Source organism: Schistocerca serialis, chromosome 4 (genome assembly GCF_023864345.2).
Source record: "Schistocerca serialis cubense isolate TAMUIC-IGC-003099 chromosome 4, iqSchSeri2.2, whole genome shotgun sequence".
NCBI lineage: Eukaryota > Metazoa > Arthropoda > Insecta > Orthoptera > Acrididae > Schistocerca > Schistocerca serialis.
In genome coordinates this window covers 644,056,649-644,076,057 of record NC_064641.1, presented here as the reverse complement: position 1 = coordinate 644,076,057, position 19,409 = coordinate 644,056,649, and the positions used below count along the sequence as shown (strand labels likewise).

Below are 19,409 nucleotides of genomic sequence, written 5' to 3'. Positions count from 1 at the left end.
TTAATAAAGGTAAGCCTTCCAGTTGTATACCAATTACATTCCCTCTGAGTATGCTGATTACCCATATCGCTGACTTCTATTTGCAGTAGAGGTCACCCATCTAGCAGCCCCTTCCCTGTTCCTAATTCTGCACTACACAGCCCTTTGTTCCACCAACATACCCAGTCTTTTTACTTCTCTCCTTTTTGACTACCCCTCTCCCCACCTCTCCCCCCACCGCACTCCATCTAACCTCCTGACTGCACCTAGCTGCCCTACCCTCTCTCCACCTCATCCCTGCACACTCCCTAGCAGCACTTCACCGTACCGCACCCCTACCATGCTATCCTTCCCCCTCCCCACCCAAGCCACCTCCTTACCCCCACCCATTACCTCTCCCATCATGCACTACTGCTGCTGCTCGTCGTGTGGCTTCAGCTGCCAGAGGCTCTGTGTGTGTGTGTGTGTGTGTGTGTGTGTGTGTCATCCATTAAATTTCAGTTACATGACAAATCACACAAATATAAAGCTGTCAGTTCATCTAAATATCTAGGGATTACCATTATGAACAACGGAAATTGGAACCATCACACAGAAAAGCTGTGAGTAGGTGAACAAAAGACTATTTTACTAGCAGAATGTTTACAAGATTCAACAAATCCAGTAAAGGAACTGCCTACATTAGGCTTATCCATCTTCTTTTGAAGTATTTCTGCACTGTGTGGGATTTTACCAGATAGGGTTCACAGCAGACATCAAAAAAGTACAGAGAAGGGCAGCTTGTTTTGTATTATTGTGACAAAGGGAAGAGAGTATCATGGATGTGAGTGTGAGTTGGAGTGGCAATCACTGAAAGAAAGGCATTTCTTACTGCAGTGAGGTATGTTCACAGAATTCCAATCATAATCTTTCTCCTCCAAACGTGAAGTTTTTTTTTAACGCCCAGTCACATTGGAAAAAATGATCATCATAATACACAGTGTATACGCGCACAAGGAAAAAATTCCCGGATTTCCCGAATAAAAATACACTTCCTCCTGGGTGAAAATACACTTTTTCCTTGTTAAGCGACAATATAGAATCCCTCAGAACTGTAAAACGTATCACTCCTTTGAATGGTTAAGGTTTTATACACCGGTGTAGAATTTACCAGCACTTCCGAAAACAAAACTCAGAGGGGGGTGTGGAACATGTTTTGGAAATGTCTTTGATGTGCAGCAACATATATGCTACATATTTTCATATTACGAAAGTACAAATTCAAATTCCATCGAACACCACATGTTACTTTCCGAAACTTTGAAATCGAGATTGCGATGTGCTTTTGTAAGCCAGTCATAGCTTATATTCAGAGCATATAACATGTGATGTAGTCATCCAATATCAACATCGCTGTTTAGTAGAGCGAACACACACACAGAAAAATTAATGGTTTAAATTAGTATACATAGTGTTGCTACGAGAAAAGCAAAGTTTTCACATATAATATTGTTCTCGAAGATTAATAAGCTGCAAGAGAAGCTAAGCTTTCACATATAATGTTGATCCTTTTTGCACGTGTTACGCTTTAAGATGTATCACACAAATGTGTCAGTAAAATTTTTAATACCGACATAAATGTATGCTCTTCTGAGTTCGAAATTCTTCAAAATGACTCATAATCAAAGAGTTGATTTTTTAATGAGAGTCAAATGCACTGTGATTTAAGAAATTACATACATTCTCGTACACATTTCATCTTGCGTAAAATGAAATTTACTTTGAATGTAAAGCTTTTCAAACAACCATTCACAATATTTTCCCATAACCTTTTAGAAATAGGTTCATTTCAGTAGTTGTCAGAGAGCACCAGATAATAGGTGTTACCGCACTTGCATAGCTACGATGACGTAGGAAGCCAGTATGTTCATACGTGTAAAACATTAAAAGATCTTACATTATGTCATAAAAGAAACAAGACATTAGAGGATACTCCAAGAGCATCGGAATTTCGTGAACCATACTAAAATGCATAATTTGGCTTAAAGTGCACATTCACATGTCCAGATTCCCAATGAAGTAGGCCTTGACCTGATATTAAACTTTTCAGTGTGGTTTACAATGTAAATTTTCTTGGAGTATCAGTACTGTATTATCTCATGTTTGGTTCTTTATCATGGCGTAATGCCATATGTGCTAGAAGATGAAAACATGCACTTGAAATGCAGTGAACAGTTGAAATTAGCCAATAGTGTGGAATTAAGCACTGTGTTTCAAATAAATTGACTGCCTCAGCGGAAAAGATTAATTAAAGCCAAATTTCTTTAGCAAACCGACAAAAACAACATCATTGTTCTGCAAGGCGATTAATGTTTGACTGTCAGAAAGGTGGAAATAAAATAAAACCTGAAACTAATAACATATCTTAGGCTTCCATAATAATGTGAATGTATTTTAATTCACTTGTCAGCTACTGATCACACAGAAATCCATTTTGTTTTCATTTGACATAGAAGCAGTAAACGAAGAGGAAACAGCAAAAACACGGATAACTTGGAGACTACCCACCTCCTCACTGTAACTCAGACTGTTCTGCGAATCAGCCTCAGATCTACGATATTTGAGAACCAGGGCAATACTAGATAGTGTCCCGTCCCCCCCCCCCCCCCCTTCCACCTCCCTCAAGTATTGGAGATAGAATGCCAAAAATTTAAAAAAAATAACTTTTCAAAAATATGTTTATTTTGTAGTGCACATCGTTCTGAAAAGTCTGACACATGAGACATATATGTTCAACGAAATGTAAGACATGTTATTTGGTCTTAAGTGTGATAAAGAGCAGTGCCACACCTCTTCACACAGCATTCTTCTACACACGTCACTATTTCACTGTGTGGAACCCAAATGTGTATATATTGTAATGGATACTATCAAACTATTTTCAGCACAGTTGAAATTAAAATGTCCTGTGGTGCCTCTCCCGCTCCCAGTCGGCCGGTTTGACATCCTGGCCCTCTTAAAAAAAAACTCGCAGCTAATACTGGATGGGATTATTTGTAACTGGGAGAACAAGAACTCTTCAGAAAATTTGCACTCATTATTGTCTGTTAGCTAAAACTTGCTGTTTTGTATGACAAATCTTTAGGTTCTAGCATTTTTTTGTTTCTAATCGTCTTTATTCTTGCTACAGCTTTACATGATGTGCTTTCCTTTCTGCGAAAGAATCTACTACCTCATCAAAGTTCGTGAAATGTTTTACTACATGAGAAATCGAAATGTCGTTGTCTATTACTGAAAAAGCTCGTATACCCTCGTCCCCTTTTGTCTGCAGGAAAGTTTATTTCTAGATGCGATGAGGATTCCTCTGGCAGAGACATCACATTCACTATGCACACATTCAAAAATCAACTTATGATTCATTCAGAAATCAACTTAGAATGTGTTAAAAAAGGTTTGAAAACCAATAGAGGTGCGTTTGAAATCATATGAATAATTGCTAGACCAACGTGCGCTGGATGCTAGGCGCTTTGTGAAACAGCGTTTTTTTTTCCTCAAGAATATGAATTCGGCACACCCCCCCCCCCTCCCAAAATTGCCGCCAGGGTCAGACATCCCGGTCTGCCCCCTTCCCTCCCTGCCCCCAAGATCCAGGCCTGCTGCACATGCGTGAAACTGGCAGCTTGGGCACGCCAATAAGATTTATCCGGATAGCCTCTGTCTGCTTGCTGCTACTGCTTACACAGCCAAGGCCACATTTCTGTAGCCAGAAGAGGGAGAAGGTACTACTCATACACGACTCAACTGTGCATGCCCATGAGCCAATTTGTAACTGCTCAAAACGAATCTAATGTAAACAGCTGTGACGTCATGCTCATCGGAGGCAATTTGTTGTTATGAAGCATTGCATTGTCTTACTAAAGCCTTTGACACATTTTGCTGTTGCAGACGCTTGTATTAAAACTGTGTTTTGTTGTTGTACAAGGTGCATTTCATTTGCAATTTATTTTCGTTTTTTCCTCTCGTTCATGTCTTATTGCTGCAGTATTATTCTGCAGTAGCGGGATACAGTAATATCCTTTGTTAGGATATCGGTTCTTACCAGTCAAAATTACAAAAATTTAACTGAAAACTAAAACAATGAAAAATACCCAGAACTCTAAAAATTTCTTGGGTTTTTCCTGGTTTTCTCCCTGATGAAAAAATTCCCGGGTTTTTTCCGAATCTCCCAGTTGTCCTGTGTCGTATACACCCTGTAATAAAATATGAGAAACTGAAGTTTGCCTGGAAATTTTAAGAGTTCATTTTTACCAAGTGCCATTTGAGATAGAGAAATAGTCTGAAAGGGGTAGTTAACCCTCTGCTAAGCAAGAAAGTCATGCATATGTAGATTATCTGGAGGTAAAGTGGAGGTGCAACTAGAAATTTTATTTTAATGTTAAAACATTCAGCTTCCATAGTCATTCACTTTTACCACTTTTATATTTCTTAATTTATTATCAGCTTGACAAAATTTTAGTTCGTGTTACAGTGAAAGAAAATTCTCATTGCAGAACAAATGTGAGGTGTGTGTGTGTGTGTGTGTGTGTGTGTGTGTGTGTGAGAGAGAGAGAGAGAGAGAGATGGGCAAAAGTTATCATAAAAAAAAAGGTTCTGAAATATGTTTACATGGTGTTTACAGGGCACAAAACATGTGGAAAGTATGTTACTTCCGAGCACTACATGGTACTCAGAATGAGGCCACAATATTCACTGTAGTGAAGGCCTACAATAATGAGACATTTCTAATTTGAATAAATCAGAAATGTGTAAAACAAAGGTGAGAAATAACAGATCACAATTGGTTACACATAAATTATGGAATAAAATATCTATGGAATTCACTTTAACAGAAGTCAGCATTGGAAATCGTTTTATACTGGTAATAATTAAACACTGAAATTTAATTCCAGTTAAACTGAACACAGAGATATATAATTTAAAAAAGTTATGAAAGCAATGAATACAAACAAATGAAAGTTGACTCCATTTTACTGTAGAAAAAATTATGGCTATGCATTTGAGGTCACTATTAATATTGTGCAGTACAAAATCGATGTTAACCTAATTGCTACAGAACAAGATATCTAACTGCTCACTATAATCCATTGGAACACTATAACTGACTGTAACAAATACAGAGTATTTGTAAGGAAAAGGGAATTAGTAAGCATTCAAAGGAGAAGTACTGGTACTTTTTGGTACAAATAGATACAGGAGTGTTGTACTGACCTCAGATCAAAGGAAAAAATGGTTCAAATGGCTCTGAGCACTATGGGACTCAACATCTGTGGTCATCAGTCCCCTAGAACTTAGAACTACTTAAACCTAACTAACCTAAGGACATCACATACATCCATGCCCGAGGCAGGATTCGAACCCGCGACCGTAGCAGATGCGTGGTTCCGGACTGAGCGCCTAGAACCGCTAGACCACCGCGGCCGGCAATCATAGGAAACAAGCTGCTGTAAGGGCATGTAAGCTACAGACAAGAATCAAGTTTTAAAACAACTATAAGGAGTCAAGTTCATAAAGCTCAGCATAATACTGAATTAAGAGATCATCATTACTGCCGTCAATGCAACTTCTTTATGGCAATTTTCTATAACAAATCACATTTCTGTTTTCAGTGGAGTGACCCTGATCTAAACTTAAGGTATTATATCTTAACTGAAATAGCAACTGAAGAAATACGATCAGCTGCATATAGAAGGAAAGATGAAATTATAATAAATGGGTGGGAATAAGCTTAATGTCTCACAGGTGGTGAGGATATTAGAGGATGAGGAAGGAAGTTAGGCATTGTCTTTTTGAAAGAACCAGTTCACATTTGTGTTTAGTCATTTAGTGAAACTACAAAAAACATAAATCTGAGTGGTTGTATGGGAATCTGAAACCTGTTTCCCATGAATGAGACACCAGTGTCTTAACCAATGTGCTATCTCACTTGACACACTAAGTATCTGAGCAGATATGAAAAAAACATTGTTCAGTTCAATATATCATATTTCAAAACAACTTACATTAGTTCTACCTAGGCTTTTTGCTACAGCAGCATTATGTTCACACATTTCCACTAGGGTACGTCCTGTAAGAATGTATCGACGAGCTGACTCACAAAACCAGTGTGTTTCACGGATGGAGCTGTTATTAAACATGAACATATTGCTCGAAGCTTGGTAAAATTGCTCACTATGTGGCACAACTTTCCTGAAAATAGTGGTAACATTGCCAGAAACATGAAAACAATAACAAAACCACTTAAAACATGCATATCTGAAGAATGAACACTATACTAAAACTTAGGATTATGTTTTCTCATCATAATTTCTAGAGCTAAAGAAAACCGATTCCAATGTACAGTTCCTCATCTCAAATGTATATCTTAAGCTGCAAATGTTTATGTCATAGTCATAGTTCTCCAACCAACTCCTATAGCTCACTCACCATATATAATGTATAACCACACAAGATCAAACTGAAGGGTTTTCAAAAAATTGCATAAAACTGAGCAAACAAGCATCACATGAAAATTCACAGAGAATCAATACTAACATTTTTTCCACTAAAATGTAAATATGTATGCAACATTAATTATCTATTTCTATTCCATGAGCCAAAAGGAATAGATAATTGTAACAAAAGATAGCAACCAACATTCACACACTATAATCCACATTAAGTGCTCTTCTTTTATTTATTTAATAATAAAGAGAAGCCAAATGAAAATGAAATATATGGGGGAAAAGTAAGGAAACTGTTTTTATTACTTCAAAAGCAATCACCATAATTGTTAATACATACATCCCACTGTGAGTCAAGAAGGTCAATGCCTTCATGGAAGAATGTTTGCAGTTGCCTACAGAACCATGATTGTACCCTGATTCGTCCGAAGCAAAGTGGTGGCCACGAATGGCTTTCTTCAGGGCTCCAAAAACATGGAAATCACATGGGGAGGAATTGGGACTGTGTGGAGGACATACAAGGGCTTTCCAGAAAAACTTGTGCAGCATAGTCGAAACAACCTTGATAACATGTGGGCTGGCACTACACTGCAACAGAATGTTGTCATACATCAATATCGCAGGGCATTTGGACTTGATGGCACGTTCAAATTTTTACAAAGTGTCCATGTACTGCAGGGCATTAATTGTGATGCCATGTTCCAGAACATCTATGAGCAGTGGGCCCTACCAGGCAAAAGACTTTTCCAGAGTTACTGTGCCTGTGTTTTCGACCAGGCTGCACAAATTTTGCTGTAAAGCCAATACACACCCTCCACACAATCCCGATCTCCACCCATGCAATTTCCATATTTTTGAGCCCTGAAGACAGACATTAATATCATCAATTTCCTTCAGATGAAGAGGTGCATTGTTGTTGTTGTGGTCTTCAGTCCTGAGACTGGTTTGACGCAGCTCTCCATGCTACTCTATCCAGTGCAAGCTGCTTCATCCCCCAGTACCTACTGCAACCTACATCCTTCTGAATCTGCTTAGTGTACTCATCTCTTGGTTTCCCTCTACAATTTTTACCCTCCACGCTGCCCTCCAATACTAAATTGGTGATCCCTCGATGTCTCAGAACATGTCCTACCAACCGATCCCTTCTTCTAGTCAAGTTGTGCCACAAGCTCCTCTTCTCCCCAATTCTATTCAATACCTCCTCATTAGTTATGTGATCTACCCATCTAATCTTCAGCATTCTTCTGTAGCACCACATTTCAAAAGCTTCTATTCTCTTCTTGTCTAAACTATTTATCGTCCACGTTTCACTTCCATACATGGCTACACTCCATACAAATACTTTCAGAAACGACTTCCTGACATTTAAATCTATACTCGATGTTAACAAATTTTTCCTCTTCAGAAACGCTTTCCTTGCCATTGCCAGTCTACATTTTATATCCTCTGTACTTCGACCATCATCAGTTATTTTGCTCCCCAAATAGCAAAACTCCTTTATTACTTGAAGTGTCTCATTTCCTAATCTAATTCCCTCACATCACCCGACTTAATTTGACTACATTCTATTATCCTCGTTTTGCTTTTGTTGATGTTCATCTTATACCCTCCTTTCAAAACACTGTCCATTCCGTTCAACTGCTCTTCCACATCCTTTTGCTGCCTCTGACAGAATTACAATGTCATTGGCAAACCTCAAAGTTTTTATTTCTTCTCCATGGATTTTAATACCTACTCCAAACTTTTCTGTTGTTTCCTTTATTGCTTGCTCAATATACAGATTGAATAACATTGGGGATAGGCTACAACCCTGTCTCACTCCCTTCCCAACCACTGCTTCCCTTTCATGTGCCTAGTCTCTTATAACTGCCATCTGCTTTCTGTACAAATTGTAAATAGCCTTTTGCTCTCTGTATTTTACCCCTGCCACCTTCAGAATTTGAAAGAAAGTATTCCAATCAACATTGTCAAAAGCTTTCTCTAAGTCTACAAATGCTAGAAACGTAGGTTTGCCTTTGCTTAATCTTTCTTCTAAGATAAGTCGTAGGGTCAGTATTGCCTCACGTGTTCCAACATTTCTGCGGAATCCAAACTGATCTTTGCCAAGGTCGGCTTCGACCAGTTTTTCCATTCGTCTGTAAAGAATTCACATTAGTATTTTGCAGCTGTGACTTATTAAACTGATAGTTCGGTAATTTTCACATCACAACACCTGCTTTCTTTGGGGTTGGGATTATTATATTCTTCTTGAAGTCTGAGGGTATTTCGCCTGTCTCATACATCTTGCTCACCAGATGGTAGAGTTTTGTCAGGATTGGCTCTCCCAAGGCTGTCAGTAGTTCTAATGGAATGTTGTCTACTCCGGGGGCCTTGTTTCGACTTAGGTCTTTCAGTGCTCTGTCAAACTCCTCACGCAGTATCATATCTCCTATTTCATCTTCATCTACATCCTCTTCCATTTCCATAATATGTCCTCAAGTACATCACCCTTTAGAACTGGGTTTCCATCAAAGCTCTTGATATTCATGCAAGTGGTTCTCCTTTCTCCAAAGGTCTCTTTAATTTTCATGTAGGCAGTATCTATCTTACCACTAGTGAGATAAACCTCTACATCCTTACATTTGTCCTCTAGCCATCCCTGCTTAGCCATTTTGCACTTCCTGTCGATATCATTTTTGCGATGTTTGTATTCCTTTTTTCCTGCTTCATTTACTGCAATTTTATATTTTCTCCTTTCATCAATTAAATTCAATATTTCTTCTGTTACCCAAGGGTTTCTACTAGCCCTCGTCTTTTTACCTATTTGATCCTCTGCTGACTTCACCACTTCATCCCTCTAAGCTAACCATTCTTCTTATACTGTTATGTCTTTCCCCAATTCCTGTCAATTGTTCCCTTATGCTCTCCCTGAAACTCTGTACAACCTCTGCTTCTTTCAGTTTATACAGGTCCAATCTCCTTAAATTCCCACCTTTTTGCAGTTTCTTCAGTTTTAATCTACAGTTCATAACCAATAGATTGTGGTCAGAGTCCACATCTGCCCCTGGAAATGTCTTACAATTTAAAACCTGGTTCCTAAATCTCTGTCTTACCATTATATAACCTATCTGGTACCTTTTAGTATCTCCAGGGTTCTTCCATGTATACAACCTTCTTTTCATGATTCTTAAACCAAGTGTTAGCTATGATTAAGTTATGCTCTGGGCAAAATTCTCCCAGGCGGCTTCCTCTTTCATTTCTTAGCCCCAATCCATATTCACCTACTATGTTTCCTTCTCTCCCTTTTCCTACTCTCGAATTCCAGTCACCCATGACTATTAAATTTTCGTCTCCCTTCACTACCTGAATAATGTCTTTTATCTCATCATACATTTCATCAATTTCTTCGTCATCTGCAGAGCTAATTGGCATATAAACTTGTACTACTGTAGTAGACGTGGGCTTCGTGTGTATCTTGGCCACAATAATGCGTTCACTATGCTGTTTGTAGTAGCTTACCCATACTCCTATTTCTTATTCATTATTAAACCTACTCCTGAAATTACCTCTATTTGATTTTGTATTTATAACCCTGTTTTCAGTGACCAAAAGTCTTGTTCCTCCTGCCAACGAACTTCACTAATTCCCACTGTATCTAACTTTAACCTATCCATTTCCCTTTTTAAATTTTCTAACCTACCTGCCCAATTAAGGGATCTGACATTCCATGCTCCGATCCGTAGAACGCCAGTTTTCTTTCTCCTGATAACAACGTCCTCTTGCGTAGCCCCCGCCCGGAGATCCGAATGGGGGACTATTTTACCTCCAGAATATTTTATCCAAGAGGACGTCATCATCATTTAATGATACAGTAAAGCTGCATGCCTTCGGGAAAAATTATGGCTGTAGTTTCCCCTTGCTTTCAGCCGTTCGCAGTACCAGCACAGCAAGGCTGTTTTGATTAGTGTTACAAGGCCAGATCAGTCAATCATCCAGACTGTTGCCCCTGCAACTACTGAAAAGGCTGCTGCCCCTCTTGAGGAACCACATGTTTGTCTGGCCTCTCAACAGATACCCCTCCGTTGTGGTTGCACCTACGGTACAGCTATCTGTATCATTGAGGCACGCAAGCCTCCCCACCAACGGCAAGGTCCATGGTTCATTGAGGTGCATGCCTCAACACAATTGTGGCTTTGCAGGCAATCACAAACATGTTTCCACAAAGGCACTGACCATCTTGTCTCATAGTGTGATAAAGGTATTAACAGCTATGGCAATTACCTTTGAAATAATTAACAGTTTATTTACTTTTATTTCATCTGTCTTGTTTCCATTTAATTGCTCATTACATAAAACAGGAAAATTTCACAATATGAGCTAATCACCACAAGTATGTAAGAACTTCTGTCAAGTAAACTAATGAAATAAATTAGTATGTATCCCTTAGGATGACTGTGAAATGCTGTAAAGTTTCATAGTAATTTACCTATTTTACTAATGAAAGAGAAAGTGAATAATATGTTAACTCGTTGCACTCACAAATTCAGTCACAGATAATTATATGGTTCGGAACAAAATTGGAGGAAAATTTAGCCATAAGTCGTATACAGGGACAATGAATGAAAACAAGAAGAGGTAAAAAGGGAGAAGATGGACAGACTTGCCAATGAATTGTGGATACTGATGATTTACCTTACACCACCTTGCTTCCCACCATAGTTCTGATTAACATTCACTTTGCAAGCATATGAAACATCTCCGCATTTGTTGAAAGCTATACACTGAGGATTAGCTCTATTTGCAGGTCGTGTAGCATCTTGAAATATATGGTGGTACAATGTGCAATCCTGTGCAAAGTAAGTATATTATGATGATTTTCTTTTTAGTTACAAATACAATTAAAAAAGGAGTTTTACTCAACAAGTAAAAGATACAACTAATACTGTGTTTAGGAAGCAATACAAAAAATGATTTCAGATGTCACAGTAAGCACAAGTTACAAAGAAGATGTAAAATCTACAACAGAACCCAAAGTCAAATCTTGTATCTACACAACTAGATAAAAGACATACACTGAGCATTAAATGAAGCATAAAAGTGCAATTAAAAGGAAAGTACATGAGTTGACAACATTACTAGGTAAATGTACAGTTGGAGACTGTACTTATGCTTAAAATCTACATTTAAATTATGTAGTACAGTTACTGTTACAGAATTCTTATTTTCAAGTAGTCTGATCAAAAAGTCAGATTTCGCAATACTGCAGTTGTTACCTTTCCCTGAACAGAGGTTTTAATCAAACATACGGACTGTCACAATGGAAAGGTGTGCAAATTTCTGCATAATTTTCAAGAATTGTGTCAGTGTGACGAATTTCAGTGTTACTTCTATGTGAGATGTTGTAATACAATCTATAAGTAATGATGCTCGTCACCTCTGGAGACGCATTAATAACTGAAACTACCACTACATAAAACCTGATAAGGAGAAAGTTATCTTCAAACTCGAAGCTGATTTGGTATTATCACAACGAGAGTTAGCACTTTTGCGAGCTATAGTCTGCAGTAGTAATGTTAGGACTACATTAGAAGACTGGTTTACAGTCAAGCATTCCAAATACGTTGAAAGTTCCATAAGACGTTGACAGCTTCAGTCTAGCAGTCTCCAATACCTTCAATGCTTTGGAGACTGAGGTCAAAAGCTTTCAGACAACCCAAGAAATCCAGAAGCAATCTGGAATTACAGGGCATAAGGTACGAGTAAAGTGAAAGAATAAAAGCTTTAAAAAGACCAAAGTCTTATTGCTGCAATGCAATCAAGGATGGGGGGACTATCAGAACTGGTATGGAACTCTTTGGGAAGTGACTACCAGGTAACGGGTGTTCTCACGCCAAGAGCAGCACTCAGTGATTCCACTTGGGAATGGTTCTTAAATTAAGATCATTTAATAATAGTTTAAACCATAACCTTATGACATCAGGTACACTGCTGAGAATGCTCTTCACACTAGCGAGAATACTGAGTCACACTTTGAGTGATATGATAAACCCTCGATGAAGCACTCTGTACAGTGAGTGGAGAGCTTGGTAAATCACTCAGGGGAAAAGACATTTATACATGGGTGTGACTAGTCCATCACCTCTCACTTGGGTCACATGATGAATGGCATGGTTTGTGTCTGAATGCTTCTGATGCAAGAGTAGTTGCACAACAAATTGCCAGAGGCATCCAGTTTGACCAAAGCAGTATTCCCCATATCCTAGTAATTTCTGTGTTCCCTATGCCTTTATTAGGGTAAATTCATCTGAAGGACAGAGCTGGAGAATAAATGTACAGTGTGTTAATTGTAATGTGGACAACAGCCAGAGGTAAAAAAAAATTAAATCATCTTGTGTATTTTTAAAGTTCTTAATTGCAACAAATATGTATGCTTTATACTCTGTGGACTTGACTGCCCGAATTTCAGTCAACACACAGTAATAACAGTTGAAACAGCTTCTAGGGGGAAAAAAAATACTGCAATGTGGACAAAGCCATAGATATTAAAGAAAATAAGTTAAATGTCTTCCATCAAAAAATAATGAGGGCAACCATAGACAAGGATGTCCTTGATTATAAAGCTCTTGCACCATCGATGACTAGATGCGTTACAAGGAATGCGAAGAAAGGTAGGAAAGTATTCTTTCTTAGCAAGAATGGTTGGTTTTGGGGATTAAAGGGACCAGACTGCTACGGTCATCGGTCCCTTTTTCCAAAGACAAAGAACACCCACAGAGAATAAAAACGAGGAACAGAATAGATCACAGACGATAGAGAACAAGAGAAACTGAGACAAAGAAAAGACAAAACGAACTAAAACCACACAGAGTGTGACGGTGGTTGGCCGACCATAGAAATAAAAAAGGAAAAGCCAACCACTTAGAAACACATTAAAAAAGCAGTTTAAAATCATAGGCCAAAGGCCAGAATCAACACAAAACAATAAGAGAAAACAGAAACACTCAGATTAAATGATAAAATCCCCCTGCCCGAATAAAACGTAAAACTAAGTCAGCCATAGTGGAGTCGTCTGTTAAAAGGGCAGGGAGCGTAGCAGGCAGCGCAAATGTCTGCCTGACCACAGCTAAAAGGGGGCAGGCCATCAAAATGTGGGCCACTGTCAAAGCCGCCCCACAGCGACATAGAGGAGGGTCCTCCCGGCGCAGTAAATAACTGTGTGTCAGCCGGGAGTGGCCAATGCGGAGCCGGCAAAGAACTACTGAGTCCCTGCGAGTGGCGGGCAGGGATGACTGCCACACAGCCGTCGTCTCCTTGACAGCACGGAGTTTATTGCACATTGTCAGTTCGCGCCATTCATCGTCCCATAGCGCCAAGATTTTGCGGTGGAAGACTGCCCGCAAATCAGTCTCTGGGAGGCCAACGTCCAGAGATGGCTTACTGGTGGCCTCTTTCGCCAGGCGGTCAACATGTTCGTTACCCGGGATACCGACATGACCGGGGGTCCACACAAAGACCACAGAGCGGCCGCAACGGGCAAGAGTATGTAGAGACTCGTGGATAGCCATCACCAGACGAGAACGAGGGAAACACTGGTCGAGAGCTCGTAAACCGCTCAGGGAATCGCTACAGATAACGAAGGACTCACCTGAGCAGGAGCGGATATACTCTAGAGCACGAAAGATGGTGACCAGTTCAGCAGTGTAAACGCTGCAGCCATCCGGCAAGGAACGTTGTTCGGAATGGTCCCCTAGAGTGAGCGCATATCCGACACGACCAGCAACCATCGAACCGTCAGTGTAAACAACACCAGAGCCCTGATACGTGGCCAGGATGGAATAAAAGCAGCGGCGGAAGGCCTCTGGAGGGACTGAGTCCTTAGGGCCCTGTGCCAAGTCGAGCCGAAGGCAAGGGTGACGAACACACCATGGGGGTGTACGCAAAGTAGCCCGGAAAGGAGGTGGAACAGTGAAACCCTGAAGCCCAGAGAGAAGCTCTTTGACGCGGACCGCTATTGTACAACCAGACCGGGGCCCACGTTCTGGCATACGGACGACCGACCGCGGGAACAGGAGACGATAGTTTGGATGCCCAGGCGAGCTTAGAACATGAGCAGCATAAGCGGCCAGCAAACGTTGGCGTCGGAACCGCAGTGGAGGTACACCTGCCTCCACTAGTACGCTGTCCACAGGGCTGGTGCGGAAAGCACCAGTGGCAAGGCGTATCCCGCTGTGGAGAATTGGGTCCAGCACCCGTAACGCAGATGGGGATGCTGAGCCATAAGCCAGGCTCCCATAATCCAGACGGGACTGGATTAACGCCTGGTAGAGCCGCAACAGGGTAGAGCGGTCGGCGCCCCAGCATCTCAGAGCGTTTAGATGCCGCCAACACGTCTGTTTAAGCTGCCGGATATGAGGCAGCCAAGTCAACCGGGCATCGTAAACCACCCCCAAAAACCTGTGGGTCTCCACCACAGCAAGGAGTTCGTCGGCAAGATAAAGCCGCGGCTCAGGATGGACTGTTCGGCGCCGGCAGAAATGCATAACGCGGGTCTTGGCTGCCGAAAACTGAAACCCATGCGCTACAGCCCAAGACTGCGCCTTACGGATAGCGCCTGTAGCTGACGTTCAACAGCTGCAATGCCAGTAGAGCTATAGTAAAGGCAGAAGTCGTCAGCATACAGGGAAGCGGAGACAGAATTTCCCATGGCCGCAGCAAGCCCGTTAATGGCTATTAAAAACAGACAGACACTTAAAACAGAGCCCTGTGGCACACCGTTCTCCTGGACGTGGGAGGAACTATACGAGGCCGCGACTTGCGCGCGGAAGGTACGACACGACAGAAAATTGCGGATAAAAATCGGCAGAGGACCCCGAAGACCCCATCCATGAAGCGTAGAAAGAATGTGATGACGCCATGTCGTAGCGTACGCCTTCCGCATGTCGAAAAAGACAGCGACCAGGTGCTGACGGCGGGCAAAAGCAGTATGGATGGCCGACTCCAGGCTCACCAGATTGTCGGTGGCGGAGCGGCCTCTACGGAACCCACCCTGAGACGGAGCCAGAAGGCCCCGAGACTCCAGTACCCAATGCAAGTGCCGGCTCACCATCCGTTCAAGCAACTTGCAAAGAACGTTGGTGAGGCTAATGGGACGGTAGCTGTCCACCTCCAGAGGGGTCTTTCCAGGTTTCAAAACGGGGATGACAATGCCTTCCCGCCATTGCGACGGAAACTCCCCCTCGACCCAAAGACGGTTGTAAAGATCGAGAAGGCGCCGCTGGCAGGCCACTGAAAGGTGTTTCAGCATCTGACAGTGGATGCCATCTGGCCCAGGAGCGGTATCAGGGCAAGCAGCTAGGGCACTGCGAAATTCCCGCTCACTGAATGGAGCATTGTAAGATTCCGGGTGGTTGGTGCGAAACGAAAGACTCCGACGTTCCAGCCGCTCTTTAATGGAGCGGAAGGCCTGGGGGTAATTCGCAGAAGCGGAACTCATAGCAAAATGCTCTGCCAAGCGATTTGCAATGACGTCGGAGTCAGTACACACGGCTCCATTCAGTGAGAGCGCAGGGACGCTGGCAGGGGTCCGATAGCCGTAGACGTGTCGAATCTTGGCCCAGACCTGCGAGGGAGTGACATGGAGGCCAATGGTGGACACATACCGCTCCCGGCACTCCTTCTTGCCTTGGCGGATAAGGAGGCGGGCCTGCGCACGCAGCCGTTTGAAGGCGATAAGGTGCGCTAAGGAGGGATGTCGCTTGTGACGCTGGAGCGCCCGCCGGCGATCTTTAATCGCTTCAGCGATCTCAGGCGACCACCAAGGCACAGCCTTCCGCCGAGGAGACCCAGAAGAACGGGGAATGGCAGATTCGGCGGCAGTAACGATGCCGGTGGTAACCGATTGAACCACCGCATCAATGTCATCAGTAGAGAGAGGCTCAAAAGCGGCAGTGGAGGAGAACAAATCCCAGTCAGCCTTATTCATAGCCCATCTGCTAGGGCGCCCAGAAGAGTGACGCTGTGGTAGTGACAAAAAGAGCGGAAAGTGGTCACTACCACACAGGTCGTCATGCACACTCCATTGGACAGATGGTACGAGGCTATGGCTACAGATGGAAAGGTCAATGGCGGAGTAGGTGCCATGCGCCACACTGAAGTGTGTGAAGGCACCATCATTTAACAGCGAGAGATCGAGCTGCGACAATAAATCCTCAATGATGGCGCCCCGACCTGCGGCCACTGACCCACCCCACAGAGGGTTATGGGCGTTGAAGTTGCCCAATAGCAAGAAAGGTGGCGGCAATTGGGCGACCAGTGCAGCCAGGACAGGCTGCGAGACATCACCATCCGGTGGAATGTAAAGACTGCAGACGGTAACAGCCTGTGGCGTCCACACGCGTACAGCGACAGCCTCTAAAGGCGTCTGGAGAGGGACAGACTCGCTGTGCAGAGTGTGAAGGACATATATGCAGACACCCTTTCATAAGCTGCTCGGTTCTTATAATAACCCCGATAGCCACGGAGGGCGGGGGTTCGCATCGCTGGAAACCAAGTTTCCTGGAGAGCAATGCAGAGGAAAGGGCGAAGGCTGAGAAGTTGGCGGAGCTCAGCTAAATGGTGGAAGAAACCGCTGCAGTTCCACTGGAGGATGGTATTGGCCATGGCTGGGAAAGGCGTGACGGGTCGGGGAAGGCAGACTACGCCGCTGGGTCACCTGCTGCCTCCAAGTGAGCACCTGTGCCAGTGCTTTCCATGGCGTCGGAGGGACTGGCGAGATCGAGGTCCTCAGCAGACGCCAGGATCTCCACCTCGTCCTCAGACGCAGAGTTTGAAGGCTGCGGTGGGACAGGTGCCACCACAATGTCAGGATGCTTGGGAGCCTTTTTCTTCAACTGCTTCGCACGCTGTGCCTTGGGAGGGTCTGGCTGGGAGGGCCCCACTGGGTCAGTCTCAGGGACGGACGACGACCGTGAAGCCCTATGACCAGCGACCGGTTGTTGTTTCATAACTTTGCGGGTGTCCACTTTGACACTGGGCAAAGCCTGGGAAGGGAGGGCCCCAAGGGACCCCTTCCTGGCTAGAGTAGCCGAAGAAGCCCTACGCTTCTCCGGCTGGGAAGGGGGGACGAATGTCCCCGATGGTTGGGGTGGTGTTGCTCCTGGAGTAGATGGAGCAACAGAGGGCGAAGTGCCCCCCACAACCAAGGGGGCCGGTTCATTGTGACATAGCTGAGAGGCAACAGTACGTGACGACACGGGAGAGGGTCGGACCGCTTGTGCAGCAGCGGAATAGGTGGATGTCATGGGCACGGGATGTAGCCGCTCATATTTCCGCCTTGCCTCGGTGTAGGTCAGGCGGTCCAGAGTCTTATATTCCATTATCTTCCTTTCTTTCTGGAAGATCCTACAGTCCGGCGAGCAGGGGGAATGGTGTTCTCCGCAGTTAACACAGATAGGAGGCGGGGCACATGGAGTATCAGGATGCGAAGGACGTCCACAATCCCGACACGTGAGGCTGGAAGTACAGCGAGATGACATGTGCCCGAACTTCCAGCATTTAAAACACTGCATCGGAGGAGGGATATATGGTTTCACATCACAACGGTAAACCATCACCTTAACCTTTTCGGGTAAGACATCACCCTCAAAGGCCAAGATGAAGGCACCGGTGGCCACCTGATTATCCCTCGGACCCCGATGGACGCGCCGTACGAAGTGAACACCTCGTCGTTCGAGGTTGGCGCGTAATTCATCGTCGGACTGCAGAAGAAGATCCCTGTGGAATATAATACCCTGGACCATGTTGAGACTCTTATGCGGCGTGATGGTAAATGAAACATCCCCCAACTTGTCACAATTGAGCAACCTCCGTGACTGGGCAGAGGATGCCGTTTTGATGAGCACAGAACCAGAGCGCATCTTGGACAAGCCCTCCACCTCCCCGAACTTGTCCTCTAAATGCTCCACAAAAAACTGGGGCTTGGTCGACACGAACGATTCTCCATCAACCCGCGTACACACAAGGTACCGGGGTGAATATTCGCCACTGCCTTCTTTAGCAAGACGTTCCTCCCATGGAGTAGCTAGGGAGGGAAACGATCTCTGATCAAATTTCTTCCCGTTGAGGTTAGACCGCGATCGCTTAGAGACTGCTGGTGGAGGCCCACCAGCGATAGATGATGTACCACGCTTCATTGCGGGTCATCCGCCCTGATGCCACCTACTCCAACCAAGGGCCCTCCCCACGGGCGCCACCCAGCCACAGCAATAGCCACCTGGCAGGATGGCGATTGCCGGGAGTCCTGATGCCCCAGGGAGATGGGCATCTACTCCTTGGCATACGTGGGGAGTGAACGGCGCAGGCATCAGTAGAGCGATCCCTGTGTTGTCAGGGGGCTACAACCAAGAGGGTACATGCCGGCCCCACCACAACGGACTGGCTACCGTGCTGGATGTTAGGTGCCATGTGATCCATGGTCGCCGTCAGTGCAGAAAATGGCGCTGCACAGTGCTTGGCAGAAAGTGCACGCAGGAGCGCATCCATGCCCAAGCGATGGAGAGCGGGCAAGACTGCAATGCAACGACGAATAAGATGGCGAAAGTTCACAACACAACACGGACACAATGCACCAAGTAAGGCGCCCTTCCCCAATCGGCTCGCTCTTCGGAAAAATTTTGAGATATGGAGGTCAAACCCGACAGGGGACCATCACATAAGGCCGAAACGTTTGAGACTCCTTTTAGTCGCCTCTTACGACAGGCAGGAATACGGCGGGCCTATTCTAACCCCCGAACCCGCAGGGGGCTTAGCAAGAATGACCGGAAACAATTTATTGAGTATCTGAGTTGTCAGCATTGAATATTCAGCTCAGACAACAAAATGTAGAGCAAAAATCAATAATACTCGAAATAATTGTACAATAAACCTCAGATCAGAATGTGCAGAGCAAGGCAGTAATGGATGGAAAAGACCCAT

At 43.8% G+C, this 19,409-nt stretch overlaps 1 protein-coding gene across 3 annotated transcripts in view; it reads right to left on the bottom strand.

Moving 5' to 3' along the window:
* The window catches only part of LOC126475503 (GATOR complex protein WDR24), a 122,177-nt gene that overhangs the window by 42,457 nt on the left and 60,311 nt on the right, over positions 1-19,409 (bottom strand). For all 3 annotated transcript variants that reach the window (XM_050103412.1, XM_050103411.1, XM_050103410.1), the window contains 2 exons: positions 11,130-11,284; positions 6,018-6,204 (listed from right to left, as the gene is read on the bottom strand). In XM_050103412.1, coding sequence (XP_049959369.1) covers positions 6,018-6,204; positions 11,130-11,284 — 342 coding nt within the window. The remainder of the gene's footprint in view (positions 1-6,017; positions 6,205-11,129; positions 11,285-19,409) is intronic.